The following is a 25,875-nucleotide window of genomic DNA, read 5'->3' as shown; positions in this document are numbered from 1 at the left end:
ATTTACACAAGTACAAGAACCGACTCGTTTCAATAACTTACTAGATGTATTCTTGGTTAACCATGGGAAATTGTTGATAAAACTGAGGTAATTGAAGGAATAGGAGACCATAAGGCTGTAATAATGGATGTAGGACTCGTACCAAAAAGGCTTAATAAGAGGGTTACACAAGACAAGAAATTGTACAGAAAAACTAAAGTTGATGAATTTGGGACTTACCTTAAATCACAATTCAGTTGTTGGATAAGTGAAAGGAGTAATGTGGATACACTTTGGGCTAAATTTAAAGGAATCATTTGGGAAGGAGAGAAGAGATTTGTACCTGTAAAGAAGGGTAAAATGACCTCAGACCCTGTTTATTGTGCAAGGGAAATAAGAAAATTAAAAAGAAAATCTAGAATAGTAAACAGGAAGCTCAAAGAGGGTAGGGAGAGTAGAGAAACTAGAAAACAGCTAATGAGGAAACTGAATAGAGTAAAAAAGGAAGCAAAAGAGAATTATATGAATGGCATACTTCAAGAGGGTAATAACCACAAAGGGAAATGGAAAAAGCTGTATTCATATATCAGGAATCAAAAAGGAAAAGGAATCCAAATTCCTACAATGGTGGGAGAAGGAGGTGAACACTATTTAACAGATACTGAAAAAGCAAACCTATTTAGTAGGGAATTCAGAGATTCAGTAGATGATTGTCAGGAGTTGGAAACCGAAACAGAAGATAGAGAGGGAGAGACACAGAGGGAAACAAGAAGCTTCTCATTCACAAATGAAGATATTTTCAGAGAAATCCAACTGCTTCAGCAAGGAAAAGCAGCAGGAAGTGATCAAATTACTGGGGAGGTATTAAAGACAATGGGGTGGTACATAGTGCCTTATTTAAAATTTCTCCTCGACTATGTCATAAATAATAGTGTAATACCAAAGGAATAGAAGGAATCTATAATAATACCAATTTATAAAGGAAAGGGTGATAAAAGGAAACCAGAGAACTACAGACCAATCAGCCTGACCAGTATAGTTTGTAAAATACTGGAGAGTTTAATATCAAAGTACATCAGAGGGTTATGTGATGATAAAAATTGGTTCATGAGGAGCCAGTATGGATTTAGAAAGAAATTTTCTTGTGAGGCACAACTGGTGGGATTTCAGCAGGACATATCAGATCAGTTGGATTCAGGAGGTCAGTTAGATTGCATAGCCATAGATCTTTCCAAAGCCTTCGATAGAGTGGAACATGGAATATTATTAACATGTTCACTGCGTATTAGCAGAGCGTGACATACCCGCCAACCTGAGCAAAATATTTGTGTGGTACTCTTTAAAAGTTGTAATTATCGAAGTTTTGTACGTTGGTAGGACGAGTTCTATCGAACTCGTGGAATTATCCCACTCACGTGCCTGGTGTGTTGGTAGATTACTGTGCATTATTTACCGCGGATAGCAAACAAATGCATAAAGTATGTTACAGACATAAATATATTCATATTTACACTTCTCTGTTACAGAATTTGACAAACAAAAATGAAATACTTTGGCTAATTAGTTGGGTCTCGTGATCTTGAAGGAACCACATTGTCGGCCATCAGAAAAAAATATAAATAAAATGATACCATAGGCATCACAACGCAGTCAAAAATGATTTCTGCACATTCTTTCAAGTTGCTTACAAATGTGATGAGGAATAAATAACAATTAGAAGTTCTTTCATGTTATACATGTATAATATATCATATTATGATGCAAGAATAAACGACAAGTTCAGTTCTTTTACTGAACATATTGCAGTAGTGAAATTTATTTATTTCAAAAGCGGAACCACTCGTAATTCTCCTGAAGAATTAATAAACAGAAAATGCAGTGTCTTAGCTCGCATTGAAGTGGTCTTGCTGCTCAAAGATCCCATAAATGAATGATGACGCATGACGACAACTCTGGAGAGGAAATACGCGGGAAACGGTATATGCATGCACAAATATGGCTACGGATGAATCTGCTAGTAGACTGGACTTGCACGATGTGCGGGATGACAATTAGAGCCTTTCTTATCATGTGGAAAACCTATGATTTACATTTCCTAGCAACTGTCCCATGACGCGCCAGGCGCGTGCTCCGCACCTGCTTATAAAGTAGCGTCACGTGCCCAGTGCGTGATCCGCATTGAACGTGTTAAAGAAATTGGAGGGAATAGGATTGGACGTAAGGGTTACACGTTGGATAAAAACATTTCTAAATTCGAGGGTTCAGAAAGTCAAAGTAGGAAATAATGTATCGCAGGAAGAGAAAGTTTGGAAGGGAATTGCACAGAGTAGTATAATCGGTCCGTTACTTTTCTTAATATACGCAAATGATTTAGGGAACAATATAACATCAAAAATAAGATTGTATGCAGATGACATAATTGTTTATAGGGAAATAAGTAAAATTGAGGATTGTTCAGAATTACAAAGGGACCTTGAAAGTATCCAACAATGGGTTGAAGAGAATAATATGAAGGTTAACGAAAATCAACTGTTACAACTTTTACAAACAGGAGCTTTAAACCTGAATTTGAATATACTTTGGATGCGGTAGTTATCCCAAAAGATGGCAAGTGCAAATACTTAGGTGTGAGATTTGAAAGTAATTTGCACTGGAAGGGTCATGTTGATGACATTGTTGGGAAAGCATACAGATCGTTACATGTCATAATGAGGCTACTTAAAGGATGCAATAAAGAATTAAAAGTAAAAAGTTACTTAAGTATGGTTCGTCCATTATTGGAATATGCAAACAGTGTTTGGGATCCTAACCAAGAATACCCAATAAAAGAAATAGATAGTGTGCAGAGGAAAGCAGCAAGATTTGTAACAGGGGATTTCAGGAGAAAGAGTAGTGTATCAGAAATGTTAAAGGAACTTGGGTAGGAAACTTTAAGTAAGAGAAGGGAGAAAACTAGACTTATAGGATTATATAGAGCCTATACAAGAGAAGAAGCATGGGGAGATATCCATGAGAGGCTTCGGTTGGAAAATAATTATATCGGCAGGACAGACCACAAATATAAAATTAGAAGGAATTTTAGCAGAAGCGATTGGGGTAAATTTTCATTAATTGGGAAGGGTGTGAAGGAGTGGAACAGTTTACTAGGGGTAGTGTTTGATCCGTTTCCAAAATCTGTACAGATATTCAAGAAGAGAATAAACAGCAACAGAGAAAATAAATGAAGTGTTAGAGGGCATTTGACCAGTGCAGGTTATTGTAAATAAAAAAAAATGTGTGTGAATAAATTAATTCCATCCCCTGGTCTAAGGAGTTTGGACAGCCTAAGTAGGGGACTGCCTGTAGGGGTGAAGTACAGTGGGGACTTCGAGGGCCCTGGGACCGCTACGGTAGCTGTAAAGGCCCTTCAGGAACTCTGAAAAGTGGTGGCAAAAGGGGCTCTGGTTAAGACGCAGCAGGTCGTTATGCTACTTAGGTTCCAGAATGGGTAAAAGAAAAAAAAATTAAAAATAAAACTGCAATGTAAAGTTTAATCTTATACCAGTTGTATAGTATCATTTGAAGTAATTCCACATACTGTATATCAGTTGACTATATTTGTAAGTAGTACAGGAGATATTTTAAGTAGACGTTTGTAATCAATATAAATTTCTTAAGGATGAGCTGTGTGTTTAATAGAAAAAATTGTTAGCATAAATTGTATAATATTGTATTATAGGAAAATTTTCTTCTCTTGTTAATTTAATATTTAGTGCTTGACAATAATGTATTTTAGTGTACCATTCACCACCGAGGTAGACACCTCATTTGCAAATAAAGAGATTTTGATTTGAAATAAAATCTAGCATCCTGAACCTAATTTTGATACTGATGATGCTAATTCACAGATGGTTAGATTTTATGCAGATGACCATCTTGATTTTCCACTGATATATATATATATATATATTAATCTATTTTTGTTATTAATGAAAGACTCAGTGTTGTAATCATTTTCAAACTGTGGTACAAATGCATTCTTTTGTGCTTCACTGTATTTTTTTCAAATAAACATTTATTGTTTACAGGAAAGAAACCAGAAAACATACACGTAAAATAAAGTATGGAAAAGGAATGCTCTGAGAAAAAAAAAAAGAATTTTAGGGGAGGATTGATATAGATAAATCCATACCGGCTAGGATACTAAAACTTCTCTCTGGTGATATTTGTCAGCTTCGATGTAAACCTGAAGTAAGTGAGAAAGACAGATGGTGTATTCTAAAGAACTTTTGGCAGATAGGTGACATCACCAGTCAGAGACAGTTTATAGCATGCAGCACTGAGAAAATTAGGTCTGCATACAAGTATAATGTACAGAATAGTACTGGGGACTTAATAATGACTACCTTTGAATTAACAATGAATGAGTGAGAGTTTACAGGGGGATTTTCATGGAAACTCTTGACATTGGAGATCGTTTGGTCAGGTCAGCTATTAGCAAGACTGTTAGTGGTGTAATTGAGGCTGACAAGAAAGGTAGGCATGGGAAGCATAAAACATTGGATGATCAAATTCAAAATAAAATAAGATGATTCATTGAATCATTCCCTCATATAGAATCACTCTGTTTATGGCCACAAACACGCCGGGAGTTCATTGGTGGAGGACTAAGTATAGTTGCTATGCATAGGCTCTATCTTGAAGACTGTAAGAATAAAAACCTGCAGAGCAGCAATATTAATGTATACAGGCAGATTTTTAATTTCATGTCCCAAAGAAGGATCGGTGCAGTGAATGTGAAACGTTCAAACTTTCTACTGATGATGTCAAAGAACTGCTGAAAAGCAGTTCTGATACGCACTTAGGCAGTAAATTAACGAGTAGGGAGGAGAAAGAAAAGAACAAATTAGCTGATGTTGAACGGAAATGTGCAACAGCCTGTTATGATTTGCAGGCAGATCTAAATACTCCATTCCTGAAGGGAACATTTTTTCCTTCTATTACAAAAGAAGGTTGTCTGTTTACTACTTCACGGTATATGACCTAAGAACCTCTAATGGCTTCTGTTTTCTTTGGGATGAAACCATAGGAAGAAGAGGTTCCAATGAAATAGGGTCCAGTGTTCATGAATTTCTTAAAGTACATTGTACAGGATAACTGATAACTGCTGTGGTCAGAGTAAAAATAGATATATAGCATCACTGTATTTGCAGATTGTGTTTGATGAAACATTGAGCATTCCCTATATAAACCATAAGTTCTGCACAGCTGGCCACGGACAGAATGAAGGTGATTTAGTTCAGTGTGATCGAAAAGCAGAAGAAAAGGGCCCTTAGATCTACATAGATTTATGTTGATGCACAATGGGTAACAATCACACAAACTACTAATAAGACTGAAAATCCATACAGTCAAGCAGATGGAAACAGATGAGTTTTTGGCTTGAAGCTTTTGGCTACTCAAGTAGGCAGGAACTTCAACAAAAATGGACAAGAAGACCATATTGTATGGACTGACATCAAGGTGATATAAGCAACGAAGGATGCACCATTCGTTCTGGAATATAAGACATCCTATGGTGAAAAGAATTCCAGCAGATCAACACAAGGCACAGGGGTCGTCCTCAGACAGCATCCTTGAACCTGCAGAAGGCTTATACTCAACCTCCTGGCATATCTGAAGCCAAGAAGAAGGATTTGGTAACTTTTTGTGATGCTAAAAATAATATGGTATCACCAGTATTACAGAGGCATGATTACAGAAAACACCAGTGGTGCCAATAAGTATGTTTTATCTTCATCAGAATCTGATGGAAGATGAAACGAGGAGATTGTGAACCACTGCACAATAGAGCTACTTATAAAAATGATAGTTTCCACTGTAAAAGTAAGTTGTATTGATTTTCCTCTCTAACTTATGTGACATTACTTGTTCACAAGAATAAATGAGCAAGGAATCACCAAAATAATGAAAAATTGTTTTAACCATACCTACCACAGTTATTACCAATTTAAAAAACACTAAGTAGGAAACTGCTGTAACTCAAAATTATTATTTTTGATTAAAACCATATTATAATCTATGAAAGAACTTTGTATGTTATTCTATAGTACTAAACAATGTCACTTTAATTTTATAAATATTTATATTTTTCCTATTAGCTCAAAATCTTTAAATGCTTCTCCTGAAAAAAATGTATGTTTTGACTTGTGTCAGTCTTGGACTGGGGGTGTGAATATCTATTACATTAATTATATTCCTTTCTCTACAATTCTTCTGAAGTTTAACACTACCAGTTTGATGTCATCCTTACTTGACTTCTTGCTTCCTACTCTATCATCACCACTCCCGAGTCCACCCCATTTCCCTGTACTCTTCTAAACAGACCCCCTAACTCATATGTACCATTGCAGTTCAAGTGAAGGCCATCTGAGCTAGGGTTGAGAACTATGTCCCTGTTTCGGCACAATGTGCCGGTGCACAGTTATGTTCCGCTGTTCCAGAACACCGAGTGTCAATTGTTCCGAAACATTCTCAAGCGAGCCGGAGACACTGACTGGCTGTCCCATCAGAAGCGCCACTATGCACTGCCCTTCGCCTACTAGCTGAACTGTGCAGCGGGCGCACGGGACTGTAACTGCGCAGTGTAGAGAGAACTTCGAGAGGCAACATTACATGCTCCGCGTCAGTGGGAACTGGGAATGTGCCTGTACGGAACGTGCTGTGTGGTGTGTGCTTGTGTGTAGTTATGGCCATGGTCCAGCATAAAGCTGCAGGGAACGTGAACGAACAGTCGGAACACTTCATTCGCGCCCACTAATCACATTCAAAGGCTGCTTTTAGGTTAAGTTTTTTCCGGTCAATATAAAATACACATAACACGGTTACAATGGCAGTGCAGTTGTTTAAAAGTAACCAATTCAAGAATATTTTCACCAGTTGAATGTATTGGCCTGTATTGTGAGTAATTAATATCTCAAAAATTTCCCTCAACACTTTCTCGGGGATTGACGTTAGACATTCATTTGGACTTTAAGGAAACTTTTAAGCCCAAGAAAAATATGGGTCGTTGCTTTGGAATTAAAAATATAACTGGATGAATACATTGTTGTACTTTCGTGCTGTTAGGCCGGGCGCACACAGAGCAGAACAGCGTGAAGCTTACGAAACTGCGAAGTGGACGTGAGCGCACATTGCTACGCAGAGTCTCGTCGGTTTTCAGAAATAACATGTTTTCTTTAGACTCTGTGATACTGGGGCATCCAGTATAAAGAGGCTTTTTTTTTTCTTTTTCTTCAAGCATTCGCGATTTTTCTCATTGTGTTAGTCATCTTCACAATTTCCCTTGTGCTGTTGGCAACGCGGTTATTCAGCTTAAGACAATCGCAATAAAAACAATCACCTTCGCCAGTTTAGAAGACTGAACAATATTTCTATGTTACCGATGTTCGGCGTTCATATGGACTACGCAAAGAATTTAATTCATGATTATTTTTTATATTTTTTACGTCGCACCAACACAGATAGGTCTTATGACAACGATGGAATAGGAAAGGCCTAGGAATGGGAAGGAAGCGACCGTGGCCTTAATTAAGGTACAGCCCCCCCCCCCAGCATTAGGCTGGTGTGAAAATGGGAAACCACGGAAAACTATCTTCACGGTTGCCGACAGTGGGGTTCGAACGCCCTATCTCCCGAATGCAAGCTCATAGCAAGGCGATCCTAACCGCACGTCCAACTGGCATGGTAAATTCATTAATAGGATCACAGTGGGGGAGAGGGAAAAATATGTATTTACAAATGTACTGCTAGATTTTCAACTAGTTGTCACAAGACACAAGATACTAAAATCAATCAACATTGACAATCTGTTGTGAACGCGTTTGCATTTATATTTGACAAGACATGATAAGCGATTTTCCGTATTTATCTCTTCACATAAATGTGGTGATGGATGACGGCGACGATGCTCTCCATAATCAGCATTAGATCTTTGTCTTAAATTCTATATGTTGCAAGAACTTGGGTCACGGATTGTTTCATAGATATGAGGATTACATTCTTTTGTTTGCTGTTTGTTTAACGTCTCACTAACATATCGAAGGTTTTCGGCGACGGAAGGGTGGAAGATTGGGAAGGTAGTGGGCGTGGCCTTAATTAAGGTACAGCCCCAGCATTTGCCTAGTGTGAAAATGGGAAACCACGGAAAACCATCTTCAGGGCTGCCGACAGTGGGGTTCGAACCCACTATCTCCCGAATGCAAGCTCACAGATGCGCGACCCTAACCGCACGGCCACTTGCTCGGTGGATTATGTTTTAGGCCTTTCTCTAAACTACCTTGTTACGCAGCGTGAATAAAATTATTTATAACCTAGACTGTAGTGCCTTATTCCCAGAATTTACATATCGATTTTCATTATATTCTGTTCAGTCATTTTCTCACGAACATACATACATATATATACGTACATACTTCATTGCAGTCCACATGATTCACATAGTACCTACAAAACATGGTGAGACTGAATGGCTGTGGTAATTTTCTCCTCCATTTCTTAACCCTCTACTGCATGAATTATTTTTTGTTTTCGTTTGGTGAAGAAAATTTCAAGCTTTAATGTTCAACATACGTTCAGTGTATTAGATGTACCAGCAATTTTTAACTGGGGCTAATAGCTTAACACTCATATGTGATGTGGATTGCCATAGTTGAATATATATACGATTTTTCACGATTTTACGCTAACCTTTTAACATTCAAAGACCGAACATTACTACCTACTGGCCATGGGTATGTACAGTTTGCAGAACCGTAGGTCGGTAATGTCTTTAAGGTTGAGGCAGAGGTACTCCTGAAGCCTGTGGTAATGTGATGGGGCCCACGTAAAATAAACGGGGGTTGGTTCGCGTGGATGTTGACGGGGTGGAAGGAGTACCTTTGGTTGTAGGGCTGTTTTGTCTTATGTTATGTAAAAAAAAAAACAAGGCATCACTGGGATATGTGTTTAATTGATTGTACAGTTGAAGGTGTGCCGTACCTCTGTCTACAATATTTATCCATTTATACAGGTGAAAAGTTATTTGTTGCCTAAAGGCAACAGTATGCAGTAGAGGGTTAACTAACTGCGTGACACGTGCGCAGGAAACTGTTTCGAAGACTGCGCGTGGTAGGCGGAAGTAGGTGCAGAACCGGCCTCTCTAGGACGCAGTTACTGTCCTGTGTCCCGTGTCTCGGCACTCTGTACCGAAACACTCTGCCTCAAGCTCCTAATGTTGCGGAACAAGTGAATGTTCCGGTCTGCCCAACCCTAATCTGAGCATAGATCCCTATCTCCTACCCACCCATTAGGACAGGGCCTCTCAGAGTGCATGCGCCGGTGCATTGCGTGGTGCAAGGTGCTTAAAATGACTTTGCTAGGTTGGCCAGAATGCAGACCCCCACTCCTCGAGTTTGAACAATAGCGCTGTCTCTCCCTTTCCCCATGCCTGTTTCGCTCGCTCTGCCTGTTTTCTCCTTCCTCACTCACCCTGCAGGGCTCACCATCTGAGCCGAGCTCAGCTGAGTCGCCCCGAGACAGAACGCTGGTTCGAACTAAGCCGAGTAGGACCGATGCACGGTGCAAAGAAGCTCTGCGCCTTGTTTTGTACATTTGAGAGGCCCTGCATTAGCATCTACAAATCTCACTTCCATTTTCTCACCTAATTTAAAACCCCAACCACCCTCCAGGCAGTATCCCTCCTATACAGTATCCCATTGATATCAATCTTTGTTTCCTTGAACTTCTCCCCTCAAATCCCCAACTATGTTAGTACCTATTCCTGCTTGCCTTACGTTGTTTGCACCAACGTGGAAAATTATCACCTTCTCCTTACCCTCCTCCTTCCCTTCTATTTTCCTCAACATCTATCGTAACCTAATTCCTGGATAACACTCTACCCTGGTTTCCTTTCCTTCACCCATTTTCCCCACATACCTAACAATTGTGTTGCCCATGACCAGAGCCTCAACCCCACCCATTTCATCCACTCCTTTCCTGGTCTCCCTTAACTACCCTGATGACTCCAGAACCTACCTCCACCTCCCTTCTCTCCTGCTTACTAACCTGAATAGAGAACAACTAAAACAAGCAAGGTGGCTTATTAGGTTTATCGTTCTATAATCCTGACATTCCTTGGTGGTATGCTTCTTAGGGATGAAAGCAGAATGGTAAACATTCTTCAAGAATTTTTTCTTACATGTAGATAAATATGCTACCAGATCTTTTGTCTTGCTAGACAATACAGAAAATATGATAACTTTCTGGTCTAATAGGATGGGTGAGAACAGAGAAGAGCATTACTGAAGAGGACATGTCACATATAAAATATTAAAGGGAAGTGAATGACCAATAAATAGTTATCGCCATTTAAGTGTTGAAAAGGAACAAACAAGTGTCAATTTAGTTGTTCTTTAAGTGGCATAGTTGCTGGCTTCTCACTAAGACAGCTGCAGTCAGATTTCACATAAATCTAGAAGTCCTGTGGCTGCGTTCACAATATTAACAGTCATGTGAAACTACAAGCTTGTTTTTTTAGTTATCCTTTATTCAGTACCTTAATCTGTTCACGATGGTGTCCTTAGCTCAACATGTGGTCCGTGAGAAAGATGACATCCAGCAAGCAATGCAGTTCCTCCAGGAATGCGAGCTTATCAAGATTGAGGACATTCTACCTTTCTTCTCAGATTTTGTGACCATTGACCACTTCAAGGATGCCATCTGCACATCTTTACAGGTACTGTTTGTTTGATTGTTTTAACTTTTTGCTCTGAATGTTGCCCATGTATTCATTGATGATTACCTGTTATCAGGAGTACAACCAGCATATCCAAGATCTGAAAGAAGAGATGGAGGAGGCTACACGTTCTGCAGAGGTGATCCGTGATGAAATACATACCTTTCGAAACAGGTGAATTTTTGATGATTACACAGTAGTCCATTTTAATAGGTCTAAGGAAATCTAATTTTGAAGTTCACTTTGGAACCAATTGAATTGGTTGGTGAGAAAGGAACTTTACATATAGGAGAAGAAAAAGTCTTTTACGTGAAAATACTGTTCACTTCCCCATGTTTCCTGCATAAAGAATAGGTGGACAATGGTTGATTTCACCCTAGTAAGGTGAGACATGGTCAGTTTAATGTACAAAAATTACCTAAAATGGACTTTGTTCTTCTCCACTGACCAGTTACATTACATTATAGTTTCTTTCTCAGTATTGACCTTCATTTCAACATGTACAAAATGGTATAAAATCCACAATTCTGAACCTAAAGTTAAACTAGTCATCATTCGCTCGCTGGTGAGTAACAATATTCTTCCACGAACTGAACTGGCTATGCAGTTCAGGTCTCGCAGCTATGAGTTGGTCGGTTCAAATCGCACTAAAGATGGTTTTCCATGGTTTCTCATTTTCACACCAGGTAAATGCAGGGCTGTACTTTAAGCAAGGCAATGGTTACTACCTTCCCAGTTCTTGCCCTTTTCCATCCTTGCATTGCCAGAAACCTTCAATATGTTAGTGCAATGTTAAACCAGTAGGAAGAAGAAAGGAAGTGACAGTCTTCCTAGTGAATCAGTGTTACCAAATATGGGTTCTTAGATAGCCGAAATGTCCCAAGAGCTGCAAGCCTTGGCACATTAAAACTATCAAAGCACTTTGTTTTTGTAGGGCCTAGCAGTTATTTCTTCTGATTTTCCAGTTCTTTTGTAAGATCTCTTTTGTCAAAGTCATGTCTTTATCAAAGTGATGCAAAATGTTGTGGACCGAACAGGTTGGTCATGCGGTTTGGGTCACATAGCTGTGATCTTTCATTCAGGAGGGGGTGGGTTCGAATCCCACCATCAGCAGCCCTGAAGCCCTATGGGTTTCAGTTTTCACACCAGGCAAATGTTAGGGCTGTACCTTAAGACCATCCCAATCCTATCACTTTTTCCATCCTTGTATCACCAAAAACCTCCAGTGACATTAAACCACTAACAAAAATGAAGTTGTGGACTGCCGTGAACAGTAAATCACCACATTGGCCAAATGAGATGCTGCATCTTCCCAGTTGCCAGTGTCAGTTTGGCACTTCTTCATATTAGATTTTACAATTTTTAGGCATGCACTTGATGAGGCTGATCCTTCAAAGATGGTGTTTAATAATCATGGCCTCAGGTATTGGCATCTTTGAAGACACATATGTTCTTTATATGGTCCTACAGTTTTTGTATAATTCTTCCACAATAAGACTGCACAGGTGTATTTTTCCATCCATCTCTAGAGGTTAACAAGTATCAAATAATAGACCAACTAGACTGTTTTGTTAAGGGACTAATTTACCGAATTAGTGTTAACTGCAAAGATAAGAACTATTATTTATTGTACAATGACAAAACATATATATTCATGACTACTGCCATTACACGTCACTCATTTGTTGTCATTGTCCTATCAAGCATCACCCGCCACAGAGTCTAAGTAACACAGATTGATCTCCAGTCAGTGTCCGCCATATTGTGACCAGGAGCAAATAAACGTCTCAACCAATTTCTTTGCAACATAGACCTTTATCATGACAAATAGTGTCATCTATATATGTACTTTTTAATAATTTAAATCAATTTGATACCCTGGAAATATTTTAAAAATCTTTTAGCAGTTTTGGTTTTTATAAGCGGAAGCGGCGACAGTGGGACAGGAAAGGGCTAGGACTGTGAAGGAAGCACCCGTGGCCTTAACTAAGGTACAGCCCCAGCATTTTCCTGGTGTGAAAATGGGGAAACCACGCAAAACCATCTTCAGGGCTGCCGACAGTGGGGTTCGAACCCACTATCTTCCGAATACTGGATACTGGCTGCACTGAAGCGATTACAGCTATCAAGCTTGGTAAGACAAGTTAAATAGAAATTAAATAGAAATGTAACACTACATTTCTTAATTTATTTGTATTGAATAGGTTGAACTACGTTATTTGTTATTTCAATTTAATTATAAGACCTATCTGTGTCAGCGCGACGTAAAGCCAATAGCAGAAAAATATAAAAAATCAACTTGTCTTAACCAGTGAGCTCAGGAAAGAAGTAGATACAGCATTTTTTCGAGAGTGCCATGGAGTCATGTGAAGCAGGTTTGCCCCACTCTCTTACTACCAAACAGCCAGGTGCTGACCAAAAGGTTTTCGTTCCATTATAAAAACAACTTTAAGATAACTATTTTAGATGCCAACATTGATTAATTGAATGATGTGCATGAGCTTCAAACAATTGTGTTGGAGACAGAGAAAATAGTGTAATAAATGGTACATGAAATGTGCATTACATCTGCACTATTTTGTTATTCATTGCTGTCACTTTTGTTGTGCACTTGGTAGTGAAATTTGCAGTAAAAATGCTAATACTCCAATTCATTGATGTCTTAATACATTAAAATATACTCAAAACAATCTGTTTTCCACAAAATTTTATCATTTCCCCTTTATAATATCAGCAGGTTATGCAACCAACCAAAACATTTACTTTGCGCCTAGTTTACTGACCCCTATAGTAGTCTAATATTAGCTTTTTGTACAGCTGGTGAACAAATTTTATCGCAGTACATTATTCATGCACTTAGCATAATGGCACAACCCATGTCAATGTAGTTTACAGCCATGGCTGTGATTAGCAACATTAAGCGAGTGATGGTGATCATTGTTTTAAGAGGAAGTACAAGTAGGCAACCATCCTCTATATAACACTAATCAGAGAGAAAAAATGGAAGAGATCCAACACTTCAAAAAATGAAGGTATCAGCCAAAGAAGGACAAGGGCCACAAAGGGCGTGAAAATGAGACTCCCTAGGATTTGCAAACCTAATACCATCGGGGTCGGAAAAGAACAAGAGTTGACCAAGGAAGGTTGGATAGGATAGACAGAAGTGATGAGCCTGGCACAAGTAAGCGGAAGCAATGCCAGGACCCAGCTAACGTCCCCTTGGTCGCCAGCCCGCGCTCTAAAGTTCAGAGCCCCTGGGGCCCCTTTAAGTCGCCTCTTACGACAGGCACATTCTCCTCAGCTCTGAATAGTTTTTTTTTTTAAATTGTATACTCACATTCATAAGTTAAGGGATCTTAGAGATCCATGGCATGGGGCACGGTGATAATGTATGCACTAAATGGTGCCTTGGCGACAATTTGACTCATGACACAGAGTTACTGTTACCAGGTATACAGGAAGACCAGACATGGACAGTGGGTGGAACTGACCGTGTGCCGGTGGCATAGAATGTCAGTACGGGCTGTGATATCTTTGCATGGCAATACAAGGATGCCCAATGACTCCCCATACTCTGGATCAGGCCATCCACCATGGTTTCTGGTAATGCATCCTGTTGCAGGACAAGCACCCTTTGGAGATCAACAATGGTCTGTGGTGTTGGTGTTAGGGCAGGAATCCTTTGGCCTAGAGTGTCCCATGCATATTCAATTGGATTTAAGTCTGGGGAGCGAGCTGGCCACTCAAGACTAATAACCTCGTGTTGTAGGTACTCGACCACCAGGCCAGACATTATGGGCATTATCGTCCATCAGATAGAACCCAGATTCATATGCACCATGAAAAAGCTGCACATACTGTTGCAGGATATCATCCCTACAGATAGCACCCATCACAGTACCTCGAGGAAGCACGTGTGCTGGGGTACGTGCTCCTAACATTATGCCGCTCCGGATGAGAAACTGGCACCACATCGGTCCCTTTTCACAATATTGTCGGTGTCATGACGTGTCCCAGGAGTGCGCCAGATGAACAGATAGTAAGAGTCACTCTCCAGGCTACCTGGAGACTCATCCATGAACAGGATACCACCCCACTGTTCCTGGGTCCAATCTTGATGAGCAAGACACCACATTTGTGTGTGAGGAATGCATCTGGCTGATTGCCAAGCATACAGAACAACCTCTCGAAGTCGACGAGACACAGTCTGACAGGGGATATGTGACCCAGAGGCTGCTGCAAGGTCTCTAGGTAGTGCAGGTGCTGGGCTGGTTGATGTCTTCGGGCACACAAGGCAAGATAACAGTCATGACGCTGGGTTGTATCATGTGTTCGACCTTGCCCATACTCCCATTGAATGTTTCATCCCTGCCGGGCTGAATAGCTCAGACGTTTGAGGCGCTGGCAGCTTCAATCCTGGCCCAGTCCTGTGGTATTTGAAGGTGCTCAAATACGTCAACTCATATCAGTAGTTTTACTGGCACGTAAAAGAACCCCCTCAGGACTAAATTTCATCACCTCAGTGTCTCCGAAAACCATAAAAGGGTAGTTGGTGGGCTGTAAAGCCAACATTATTATTAGTGGGCCGTAAAGCCAACATTTATTATTATTATTATTATTATTATTATTATTATTATTTGAATAACCCTTTTGAGGGTATGATAAATCAACTTTGGTTCTTTGCATTTAACTTTATTTGTTTCCAAACTTCTTTCATTTTCTGATAATGTTGTTCCTCTTCTTCTTGAGTCCATTTTCTTCCAGTTGTTAATTTATTTTTCTCCCGAAATCCTGCCTTTCGTATTACTTCTCTGAAAGTTGTTCTGTTTTCCATCATATCTATTTTAATTCCAGCGTTTTTCATATCCTTTTCAATTTCAATGAACCACATTGGCTTGGATTTGTAACTGTTCAATAAGTTGAAGATTTGTTTAGTTAGTCTATTGAGTCTTCTTTTCCTCATTACAGTTGTCAGTTTTTCAACTTTTAAATACAGCTCTATGTTTGATCATAGTCTAAATTCGGCATTGTTGTTTCTTATAGGTCCCAGTATTTTTGTCAAAATTCTTCTTTCAGCTTTTTCTAATTTTTCAAGAGTCTCAATTCTTGTAAGTTTAAGAGTTTCTGCTGCATATAAAATTTCTGGCCGGGCCAATGTTTGGTAATGTCTTAATTTAAAGTTCCAGGATAGAGATTTCTTATTGTATATATTTTTTGTCATATGAAACATCCTTTTCATTTTGTTGACTCTTATATCTATTCTACAGTACCTTTTCTTTTGTGTTGTTTGTTATCCATTCTCCCAGGTATAAAGCAATCTCTCCGAGATATTATGTTATTGTTAATTGTGATATTTTGAGGGGCATTAATGATGTTTGTCATGAACTTGGTTTTTCAAATGATTTGCAATTCTATTTTGGCCTCTTGTTTATGTAATTCTCGTATTTGTTCTTGAGCATTATCTAATGAGTCTGTAATTAACGCCATGTCATTTGTGAAAGCTAAACAATCTATAATGATTTTATTTGGATTTCTTCCTACTTTAACTCCTTTAGTATTGATGGCTTTCTTCCATTCTCAAACTACCTTTTCTAATGCACAATTGCAGAGTAGAGGTGACAAAAACCATCTCCCTGTCGTACACCTGATCTTATTGGTTTGGAGAGTTCTCCAAAAAATTTTACTTTGGATGTTGTCTTTGTTATGTTGCCTTAATTGTTTCAATCAAGTCCAAATTCCTGTAAAATATCAAATGAGTATTTCTATCAATTGAATCATAGACCTTTTAGAAGTGTACAAAAGTGATTACAAATTTAGACTTTCTGATCTTCCTCATAGATATTACGTTCTTTAGATTTAAAATTTGTTCTGAACACGACCTTCCCTTTCTAAATCGTGTTTGATACTCTCCTAATTGTGGGTCTAGTATTTCTTCAGCTCTTTTTGAGAGTGCCTTGGAAAAAACATTATTATTATTATTATTATTATTATTATTATTTCCTCCCTCCTGGAATCTTCTCCACAAGTGTGAAACGATCCAACCATGCATAATGTTATCCATTATGTTGGCTGTGTAATTCTGCTTTCCTATGACTCGAATACTGTGTGCCAGACGCATACAACATGCAGTCAGAACTGCTGTACCCAAGACCTCTGTCAACATGGACTGTTTCAGGCACACTAATGGGTCTTGTACTGAGCTGTCAGATTTGTCTTTTTTTTTTGTGTGTGTGTGTGTTGTCCAGCCACAGTGTAGCCCGCACATCATTGCCACAACACAGTGATTTCTCGTGAATCTCGAAGATCCCTTAACATATGGACAGTGTAGGTATGATGTTTACAAAGGAACCCAGCTTCATGAGATCACCTCTGTCGTTTATCTCAGTAAATGAACTTCTCATACCCTCATATGCTTCATCAGTTGATAGGGTGGAAGTACATCATGGCAATTGCTGTAAGTACTTAGGTGTTTATATAAGGAAGGCTCTTCATTGGGGGAATAACTTAACGAGGTTGTAAATGATGGCTTGTCTCCTTACTCCCAAGTTTTCCCAGCCCAGAGTGGCCTCTTACAACAGGCAGGATATACCATGGATGTTTTCTACTTCCCCACCCCTATTTCTAATTTCTATTTTTAAGTATAATATGTGCTCACTTTTAGTACTATATTTTACAAATTTTTTAAATATCTGTCTTCCCAGCTCAGTCGCCTCTTACAACAGGCAGGAGATACCATGGATGTATCCTACTACCACCAATTTCTGATTTATATTTTTAACTGTTTCTTTTTCAGGTATAATCTGTTGTTAAATGTTTTATTTTCCAGGTATTTTCTAAATTTTATTTAGTCATAAATGAATTTCTACACACTGAAGAACCTAACAGTTATAAATTATTTAAGTCATAAAATTCTTACTAATTTCAGAGTATAGATATGATATAGGCTTTTGGGCTTATGCTGTGTCAAGAAACTAAGGTGAAATTCTTTACATTTCGCAGAGAACTGTGCTCTGCGTCATCAGAAGAAAATCTTGACTGTCCACGAGAAAGGCCCAAAAGCCTATATCATGTCTATAAGTATGGGCCATGAAAGCATCAACGGCAACATTAGAAACCTCTTTGGGGAGGATACTTTTAAGAAGGCTTCAAAATTCAGCAAATTAAGGAGAAAGAAGTCATTCTTCTTTCTGCTGAAGAAGTCTTTCTCGTGGACAGTCAAGATTTTCTTCTGATGACGCAGAGCACAGTTCTCTGCAAAACGTAAAGAATTTCACTTTAGCTTCTTGACACGGCATACGCCTAAAAGCCTATATCATGTCTGTAAGTACGGACCACGAAAGCAACAATGGCAAAATTTCAGAGTATGTTCAGCACGTCTATCTGAACGAAAGAAGACTAAACGCATTAAGTGTTGTTCTCTGTTGTTCTTCAGAAATAAATTAGTGATTTGTACTCACCTTTAGTACTATATTTTTTTTTTTAAACTTAAATTTTTAACTGTAGGTGATCATTTTATTGTTTGAATCATCAGTGCAGTCCATATGCATAAGCCTCTCAGTAATTACCACAAAACAAAATTCTATCAGAGTTTCTTATTGTGATAATGGGAAATTGGTTTTATGTTTGAAGGTATGCCTTTATCCAAGTTCAAGATATGTGCGATGTATGCGAGATGCAGCTACTTATGCGACCATTCTACTTCTTCCCCTGTGGGCACCGATTCCATTCTGATTGCCTTTTGTCAGAATTGGGACCTTTCTTATCAATATCAGATACAAGCCGTCTTCAAGAGCTGCAGGTAGCTATCTTCTTCCTTTGAAAATATTTTGAACCAAATTAGATTTAAGACCTCCCGATTCTGAGCCTGGTTTATAACTGTTACAGCGACATTTGGTGAGCCTGTCTACTCGTGAGGATACGATCTCAGTGGGATCGGCTACCATGTCAGCACGGGACCAGGTTAAGGCTGATATTGATGATATAATTGCCTCCGAGTGCCTGTACTGTGGGGAGAACATGATCAAGTAAAAGTCAAATATTATATCTTTAGATCAAATTGATACCTACCGCTTAGTAAAATTACTAATTGTAACTTAAAATTTCTTCAGTATGTCGAACACACAGGTTTAATGTCAATATTATACTACAGCATACCTGTAAAAACATTATTAAACATGGGATAAAACTATACACTATTTACCTGTGCCTTTGCCTCTTGCATTAGACTTTAATGGACTGAGTAATATACCTAAAAACCTCACAGCACAACAGCTCTGATGGGTGGTAGACAATATTTATCCCTTGTTTAATAATGTATTGTACAGGTATATTATAGTACTAGCTGTAGTACCCGGCATTGCCCGGATAGTTTCTGAATATTTACCTTTAAGATTTGCATTACCAGTTAGTTATGTGTGATGTGAATTTTTATAGAATTCCTTTTTGACTTGCAGATTGATATGTTATAATCTATTATGTAGTTTTAAAATTATTTAGATGTGTTGATTTCAAGTTTTAGATTATGTAATTTTCGAGTAAAACTTCGTCCTTATGGAAGCTCGAATCGACTGGGAAGTATTTGATCCTGTCAAAAATTAATAAGTGATAACTATATGTATTTAGCCGTCGCACTATAGATACGATGTACAGGATTTCAACTGTCAATGAGACTGTCCCCCTCCCGCCCTCCACCACTAAGAGATACAAAATCTGGATTGTCACCATTCATCTCAGTGACCCAGAAAACTGTAGATTCGACACTGTTTTCGATTATTTTTATATCTCACTCCCCCTCACCCACACCCCAAAGGGGGCTGAACATGAATTTTAAAAAATTCGGAGTGTCACTAATTATTTCAGCTACCACGAAAACTATGGATTCGATAAAATTCTAGATTATTTTTATACTGCCCCCTCGCCCCCTGCCCATAAGGGTGCTAGGGGTGTCTTACCCTCACGCGGTTTGTCTCCTGATACTAATTGATAAGTGTACCAAGTTTGGTGAAATTGCTCCAGTGGTTTAGGAGGAGATGTGTCATTTACACACCCACACCCACACACCCACATACATCAATTTTTATATATAGTAAGAAGAAGAAGATAATATTTTTATATGTAGTTTTTCGATTAATTTTATATCTCACCCCCTTCGCTCCCCACTTGGACTTGCAAAAAATCCGGAGTAATACTATTCATCTCAGAGACCCTGAAATCTATGGATTTGAAACTGTTTTTAATTATTTCTATATCTCACCCCCCCCTTTGCTCCCCACCTAAAAGGGGGCTGGACTTTAAAAAATTCTAGAGTATTACTTTTCAACTCAGCGACCCCGAAAACTATGAATTCGACACTATTCTGGATTATTATTGTAACTACACCCCCCCTTGACTCACTCCCTTACGGGCGCTAGGGATGGCTTACCCCCCACAGTGATCGTCTCCCGACAGTAAGTAATACGTGTACCAAGTTGGGTTGAAATTGCTCCAGTGGTTTAGGAGGAGATGTGTCATTTACACACACACTTCCATTTCTATATATAGTAAGATTTTTATACTCGTACTTCACCCCCTTTCCATCCCCGCCCAAAGGAGTCCTATGAGTGCCTTACACAACAGTATATTTTTTCCAGATATTAAGTCTTATTTGTACCAATTTTGGTTGGCAGCTATGCCCAAACGTACATACATAATCTCACTGCTCTAGAATCCTGGAGCTGACGTTGCCATGGTTACGGCAGTTCATTTCTTTATCCAATTCCTAGAGCAGGGGTAGTGTGGTGCCAATATCTCCATAACGGTTGGTTTTAGGGCCTTAAAACATGGTTTTCGGGCCCGTAGGGCTTACCGAGTTTTGTTCTTTGCGTCAAGAGGATTAAATTGAGCTTTATCTCGTCCTTATACGACAGATTTGATATTTTGCCCATAATAGTATAAAACCGTTGTGGTTTTCCTATAAAACCCGTGTCTTTTCAAAGATTTTAAAATGATATGCATATCGAAACCTTCCCCGGGGTGAGTATAGGTACTCTAAATGTGAAGTTTGGTTGAGATCTATCCAGCCGTTTCGACGTGATGGTGGAACAAACAAACAAACAGACTCGAACAACTTTATTTATAAGATAATATTTAACCTGTGTGTTCAACAGACTGAAGAGCTTGTTACATTTAACTGAGTAGACACTGGAAAGTAATGGCTTCCTTCTTAACAAATTACTAGTTTTCTCTTCAGAAGGGAGACCTTGTGAGTAAAAAAATATAGATTTTTCATTTGGTGGTGAAGGCTGTCCTGTCTTGTTGGGAAGGGAAAAAGAGCTTGCAGTTTTACGGCTTTAGCCTTGGGTCGTAGAGTTCTGATCTGAAACAAAGAGTTGTGACTTTTCATTTCAAAACTTCCACTCACATAAGCTGCAATTTAAAGCAGAGTCACTCAGTTATCATGCCCTTTTTGTTTTCTGTGCCTTTGCCTGTTGCATTCGACTTTTATAGACAGAGTAATTTACCTAAAAACCTCACAGCACACAACAGCCCTGCTGGGCTGATAACTGTGTGTGCTGCTGCTTAGGTCTCCTATTTTTTTGTTAAAGAAACTGTATTTGCTTTGTTTTATTTGCCTGTTTAATGAAACAATATTTGCATTGTTTTATTTGCCTATGTATCTATCTTGGTAATATTAATTTTTTAATATAGTGATACATAAATTAAAAGTGCATGAAAGGGAACACACTTTCCCTGTTTATATCCAGCTTTTTTTTCTTTCTTATCCTACAATTTCCACATCAAGGCTTAAGATCTGTCTAGATGGCTCCTCAAAAATTGTTGAAGCTCATCCTTCTTATGAAAACAAGCTCACTGAAGGCTGAGAAGAAATGGATATAGAAGATCTGGTATTGATGAGGAGAGAGCCTATCCACGTTTGAAGATAGCAATTTGGGAAGGTGTGGAGGGTTGACTTTGTCCATTTGTTTCATGTTTATCCTTGTCTACTCTTTTCGTTGACCTCTCTTCCCACACTGACAGGATGGGTGTAAAGTAGGTATTGATAAAGGAGTATAAATTGTATACTTGAAATCCTAATTAATTGTAATTAATAGGGGGCGGATTTCTATGACCTAAAAATGTATGCACTTATGACCTAAAAAACATAAAAATATGACCTATAAAATTCAAAATATGACTTAATGAATAGCATTTACGTTACATAGAAGCACTTTTATTACGATTGCTACAGGCTGCAATTAATTTAGAGTTTAAAAATGTTTAATTCTTCGAAATCTTTAACCCCAAATCAACTAAAATGATGAATATTTCATGAACTTGTTAAGGTTACACTGCATACTCCTAGGCAAGGACGGACTCTGTGAAGGACATAAACACTACAGTAATTTCACTGTTCAATATTCAATCAGTTTTAATGTATACACAAAACATATGTTATTTGAATGAAACTTTCATACCTGATCTATTCTCCATTATCAGAATTGTTGCAATTTATGACCACATGCATCTTAAGATTGTTGAATGAGAATCCCCTCCTGTTGTCGCTGAGTATCGCCTTGTAGCGAGAAAAACTTCTTTCGACATCACATGATGTAACGGGAGCGTACTTTAATAGAGTTAAATCTCTTGGAGAAAATTCCTGGAAATCTGCAGGTGAAGGGTTTCCACAAAGAATGTCACTTATTCCACGCAGGTACACAAGTCCGCTATTTTTTTCCAGTATATTTTCTAATTTTCTACACACCCTAGATGCTATTGTTCCTTTCGCATGCTTTAATTCCTGTTCAGTGCACTTTACAACATCCAGTGCATCGCTTAGTTCTGCACCTGAAACTTCCAGTTGCGTGATTGCTCCAGATAAAGAATTAAAATTGGACTTTATGTAAGCCAGGTCCGCTTTTAATGTAGTGCTTGAAAATAAATCTTGAGTGGCTTTTATGGAGGACGATTCTGCAGGATCAAAAGACTTCACAATCTTCTCCAAGACATCTAAGTTGTTGCAATAGTACACTGCGGCATCAAGCCAAGTCCCCCATTGCGTTATAACTGGCTTGGGAGGTAGGGGTAGTGAAGATGCTTCTTCTTGAAATTTCTGAACGCAAAGCGGAGCTTTGACAAACACTTTCTTACAGTTCGATATTAATTTATCATCTTCAGGGTAGCTACTTCTAACTTCTTCAGCTGCCCTATGCAAGGCATGTGCAAGACATGTCACATGTATCATTTTCGGGTATAGCATTTTAAGTCCCTTGGCTGCCTTCACCATATACGGAGCAGCGTCAGTTACAAATAGAAAAATGTGCTCTCTCTTTGCCCCGTTTGGCCACAACAAATTCATTGAATTGTCGAAGAGAACTGCAATGGTGGAATGGTTTGTCTTCTCTAGCACTTCACATGTCAGGAGGAATGTATCTCCAGGCCGGTCTTCCTTCAGCGTGCCAACGATCACATTTGCTACATATCTTCCATCCACATCTGTGGTCTCGTCTATTGAAACCCACATCTTACTGTCTCCCATGCCACGCCTTATTATATCCAACATTTCTTCATAACAAGGGGTCAGATAGTCCTTCCTGAGAGTAGATTCGTTGGGATCAGGATGCTTTGTATATTTTTCAAGAAACTGTCTGAAGCTTCGGCTGTTAAGTTTCTTTAAAGGGATATCAGACAAAACCATCATCTTGCAGAGATCTTGTGAAAATTGTGAACTCTGAGAACTTGATGTCGGGGTTTCGAATAGCAGACGTTGCCTATTTTCGAGTGCAGAATATCTAGTTACACAATTCTTATGTTTTACAGTATTACAGTGTTGTTGCACAGAGAAGCGTTTTTCGGCAGTAACTTTTACCTCACACAATTTACAGAATAATATCACTCCATCCGTACTGAATATGTTTTCACCGAACTCGCGAACAAAACTTCGCAACTTTCCACAAATTGAGACTTTCGTTTTAGGCATATTGAAAGGAACTGAATGACTGAAGCTCCCTAATGACCAAGGTCATTCAGTGTGTTGAAGGTGGAAGAGGGAAGGGGAAGGGGAGAGATAAGAACAATGACAAATAACTGCAGAATTACCTCTGCTTCCGTGTAAACAATTGCCCGGTTTCCAGGAATTGACCCAGCTAGCAAACAATAGCTCCTACCTGTTAGAAACATTCCATACACTACTTTATAATGGTTCTTCAGTAGTATATTCCAGTCTATCCTGAAAAATAATTTCTAGAGCTTATTCTGATTTTTATAATACGAAATTAAAATGAAAATTACCAAAATATGCCGTTATAATGATATTTTGTTGAAAATATGCCATAAAATTTAAAGCCAAAATATGCATTTATATGCCCAATAAAACCTATTTAATTTTGATTATCATGCTTGGAAACGTGTTGAAAACACAAGACTATAAGATATAATGTTAAGGGAAAAAATATGACTGGTCATAGAAATCTGCCCCCTAGTAATTAATGTTATGTGTATAAGTAGGTGTTGATAAAGGAGTATACATTGTATACTTGAAATGCTATTTAATTGAAATTAATGTTATGTGTACATTGTTATTTGGGAATATGGATGCATACATAATATTCAATGAAGGTACCTGTGACATTTCCTCAAATGGCCCGGAATGGAATCCACCGTCTTCTGTAGAAAATCATGTGGAAGATGAATGATAACGTCCTGGATTCGTGCTTCCAACTCTTTTAGTGTGCAAGATATTGTCCAGTAGGCCTCATTCGTTGCCTAACCTCACAGGTTGTTAGGTCTGGACTTCTCACAGGCTATTCGTTATGTCCGTGTCACCTCAGCCATTGTCCTGAAAACTTCTCGTCCAACCCTGTACGCACATCGCTTGTAAAACGGAGAGGAGCACCATCCTGCATAAAAATCATGTCATGGATGTTTACCCATCAAGACACACTGGGCCAAATGTAATCTTCAAGCATCTTGTGGTAGCATACCACGCTCATGGTGTCAGGAAGGAGATATGGCCCTATGACATTTGTGGCTGTCATTCGGCACCATAGAATGACTTTTGGATTTGTATCCCAGTAATGTCAGTTGTGTTGATTGATGAAACCTTCCACACGGAATTTGGCCTCGTCTCACCAGAGGATATTATGGAACAGTTGAGGCCAGTCCTCTTGCCAACCCAGCATGAACTCTCCATACTCAGTTCCATGGTCACAGTCTTCTGTGTCAGCCATTGCATGTGATGCAGTATCCATGGATGTAATGAAATTCTTTCTTTACTAGCTGCTTCATGTGTTGATTTAGCCAGGCTGTGGTTGAACATTTCCCTCACATTTGTCACGTTCTCAGTCCGGGATGGGATGGAGACCACTTTTTCTTGCGTCCTTAACTGAGCCCATGGTCAGTAGTTTCCAGTGACAGCTATTTATTGTCTCTGAATGGATTGTGGCATTCCTTCTCTTCACCGTATGCCACCATCTCTGAACAAGAGCAATGGAATTCCACACCTCATAGAGTGCTGCAATCTACACTCGCTTGCTAATAGACAGTCAGCCATCTTTGTTATTGTGGCGCATACCCAGTATCGGTAATTCTGATGAGCAAAACTTAAAATTCTGTTTAATGATGTACATGTACACACTATTTTCATTGTGATTCCATTGCTATTAAAAATTCTACAGCTATTATTTGATACCTTATTACTTTCTGCCCACGTTACATATCCCATTCTTCTTCTTCTTCTTCTTAAGCCGTCGTCTCCAAACGGAGGTAGACGATCCGCGCGGCCAGTTTCGATCTTGACGTTGCAGCCATGCCATGTGGATTTATTGGAATATCTCTCAGGATCTTTAATGCAGTGGTTTCCCGTTGCCTTCTGCATCCTAATGCCGTTGACCAAACTGGTTCCTCCACCTTTGGGAACAATTTCTTGCCCCCAGGACAATAGAGTGCCCTTACCCATACCCGCTCATCCATTCTCAAAAAGACTGTTGGCACTTGGTATAGGGGATCTCCTCATACCGGGAGATAATCGGTCCCTTCATTCGTTAGCCGCCTGCATATAAAATAATATTTTTATATGCAGTCGTTGACCCCTCTCTACTGCGGGGAGGTGAATGTCAGGATTTCACCATCATTGAAACAAGGACAAAATGGCATTTCCTTGTTTCTCT

The 25,875-nt window shown here is 38.9% G+C and overlaps 1 protein-coding gene across 3 annotated transcripts in view; it reads left to right on the top strand.

Moving 5' to 3' along the window:
* The window catches only part of dor (vacuolar protein sorting-associated protein 18 dor), a 291,400-nt gene that overhangs the window by 260,951 nt on the left and 4,574 nt on the right, over positions 1-25,875 (top strand). For all 3 annotated transcript variants that reach the window (XM_067149280.2, XM_067149279.2, XM_067149281.2), the window contains 4 exons: positions 10,581-10,732; positions 10,809-10,906; positions 18,362-18,530; positions 18,617-18,756. In XM_067149280.2, coding sequence (XP_067005381.2) covers positions 10,581-10,732; positions 10,809-10,906; positions 18,362-18,530; positions 18,617-18,756 — 559 coding nt within the window. The remainder of the gene's footprint in view (positions 1-10,580; positions 10,733-10,808; positions 10,907-18,361; positions 18,531-18,616; positions 18,757-25,875) is intronic.

Source organism: Anabrus simplex, chromosome 6 (genome assembly GCF_040414725.1).
Source record: "Anabrus simplex isolate iqAnaSimp1 chromosome 6, ASM4041472v1, whole genome shotgun sequence".
In the NCBI taxonomy this organism is placed as follows: domain Eukaryota; kingdom Metazoa; phylum Arthropoda; class Insecta; order Orthoptera; family Tettigoniidae; genus Anabrus; species Anabrus simplex.
This window is presented reverse-complemented; position numbering and strand designations above follow the sequence as displayed.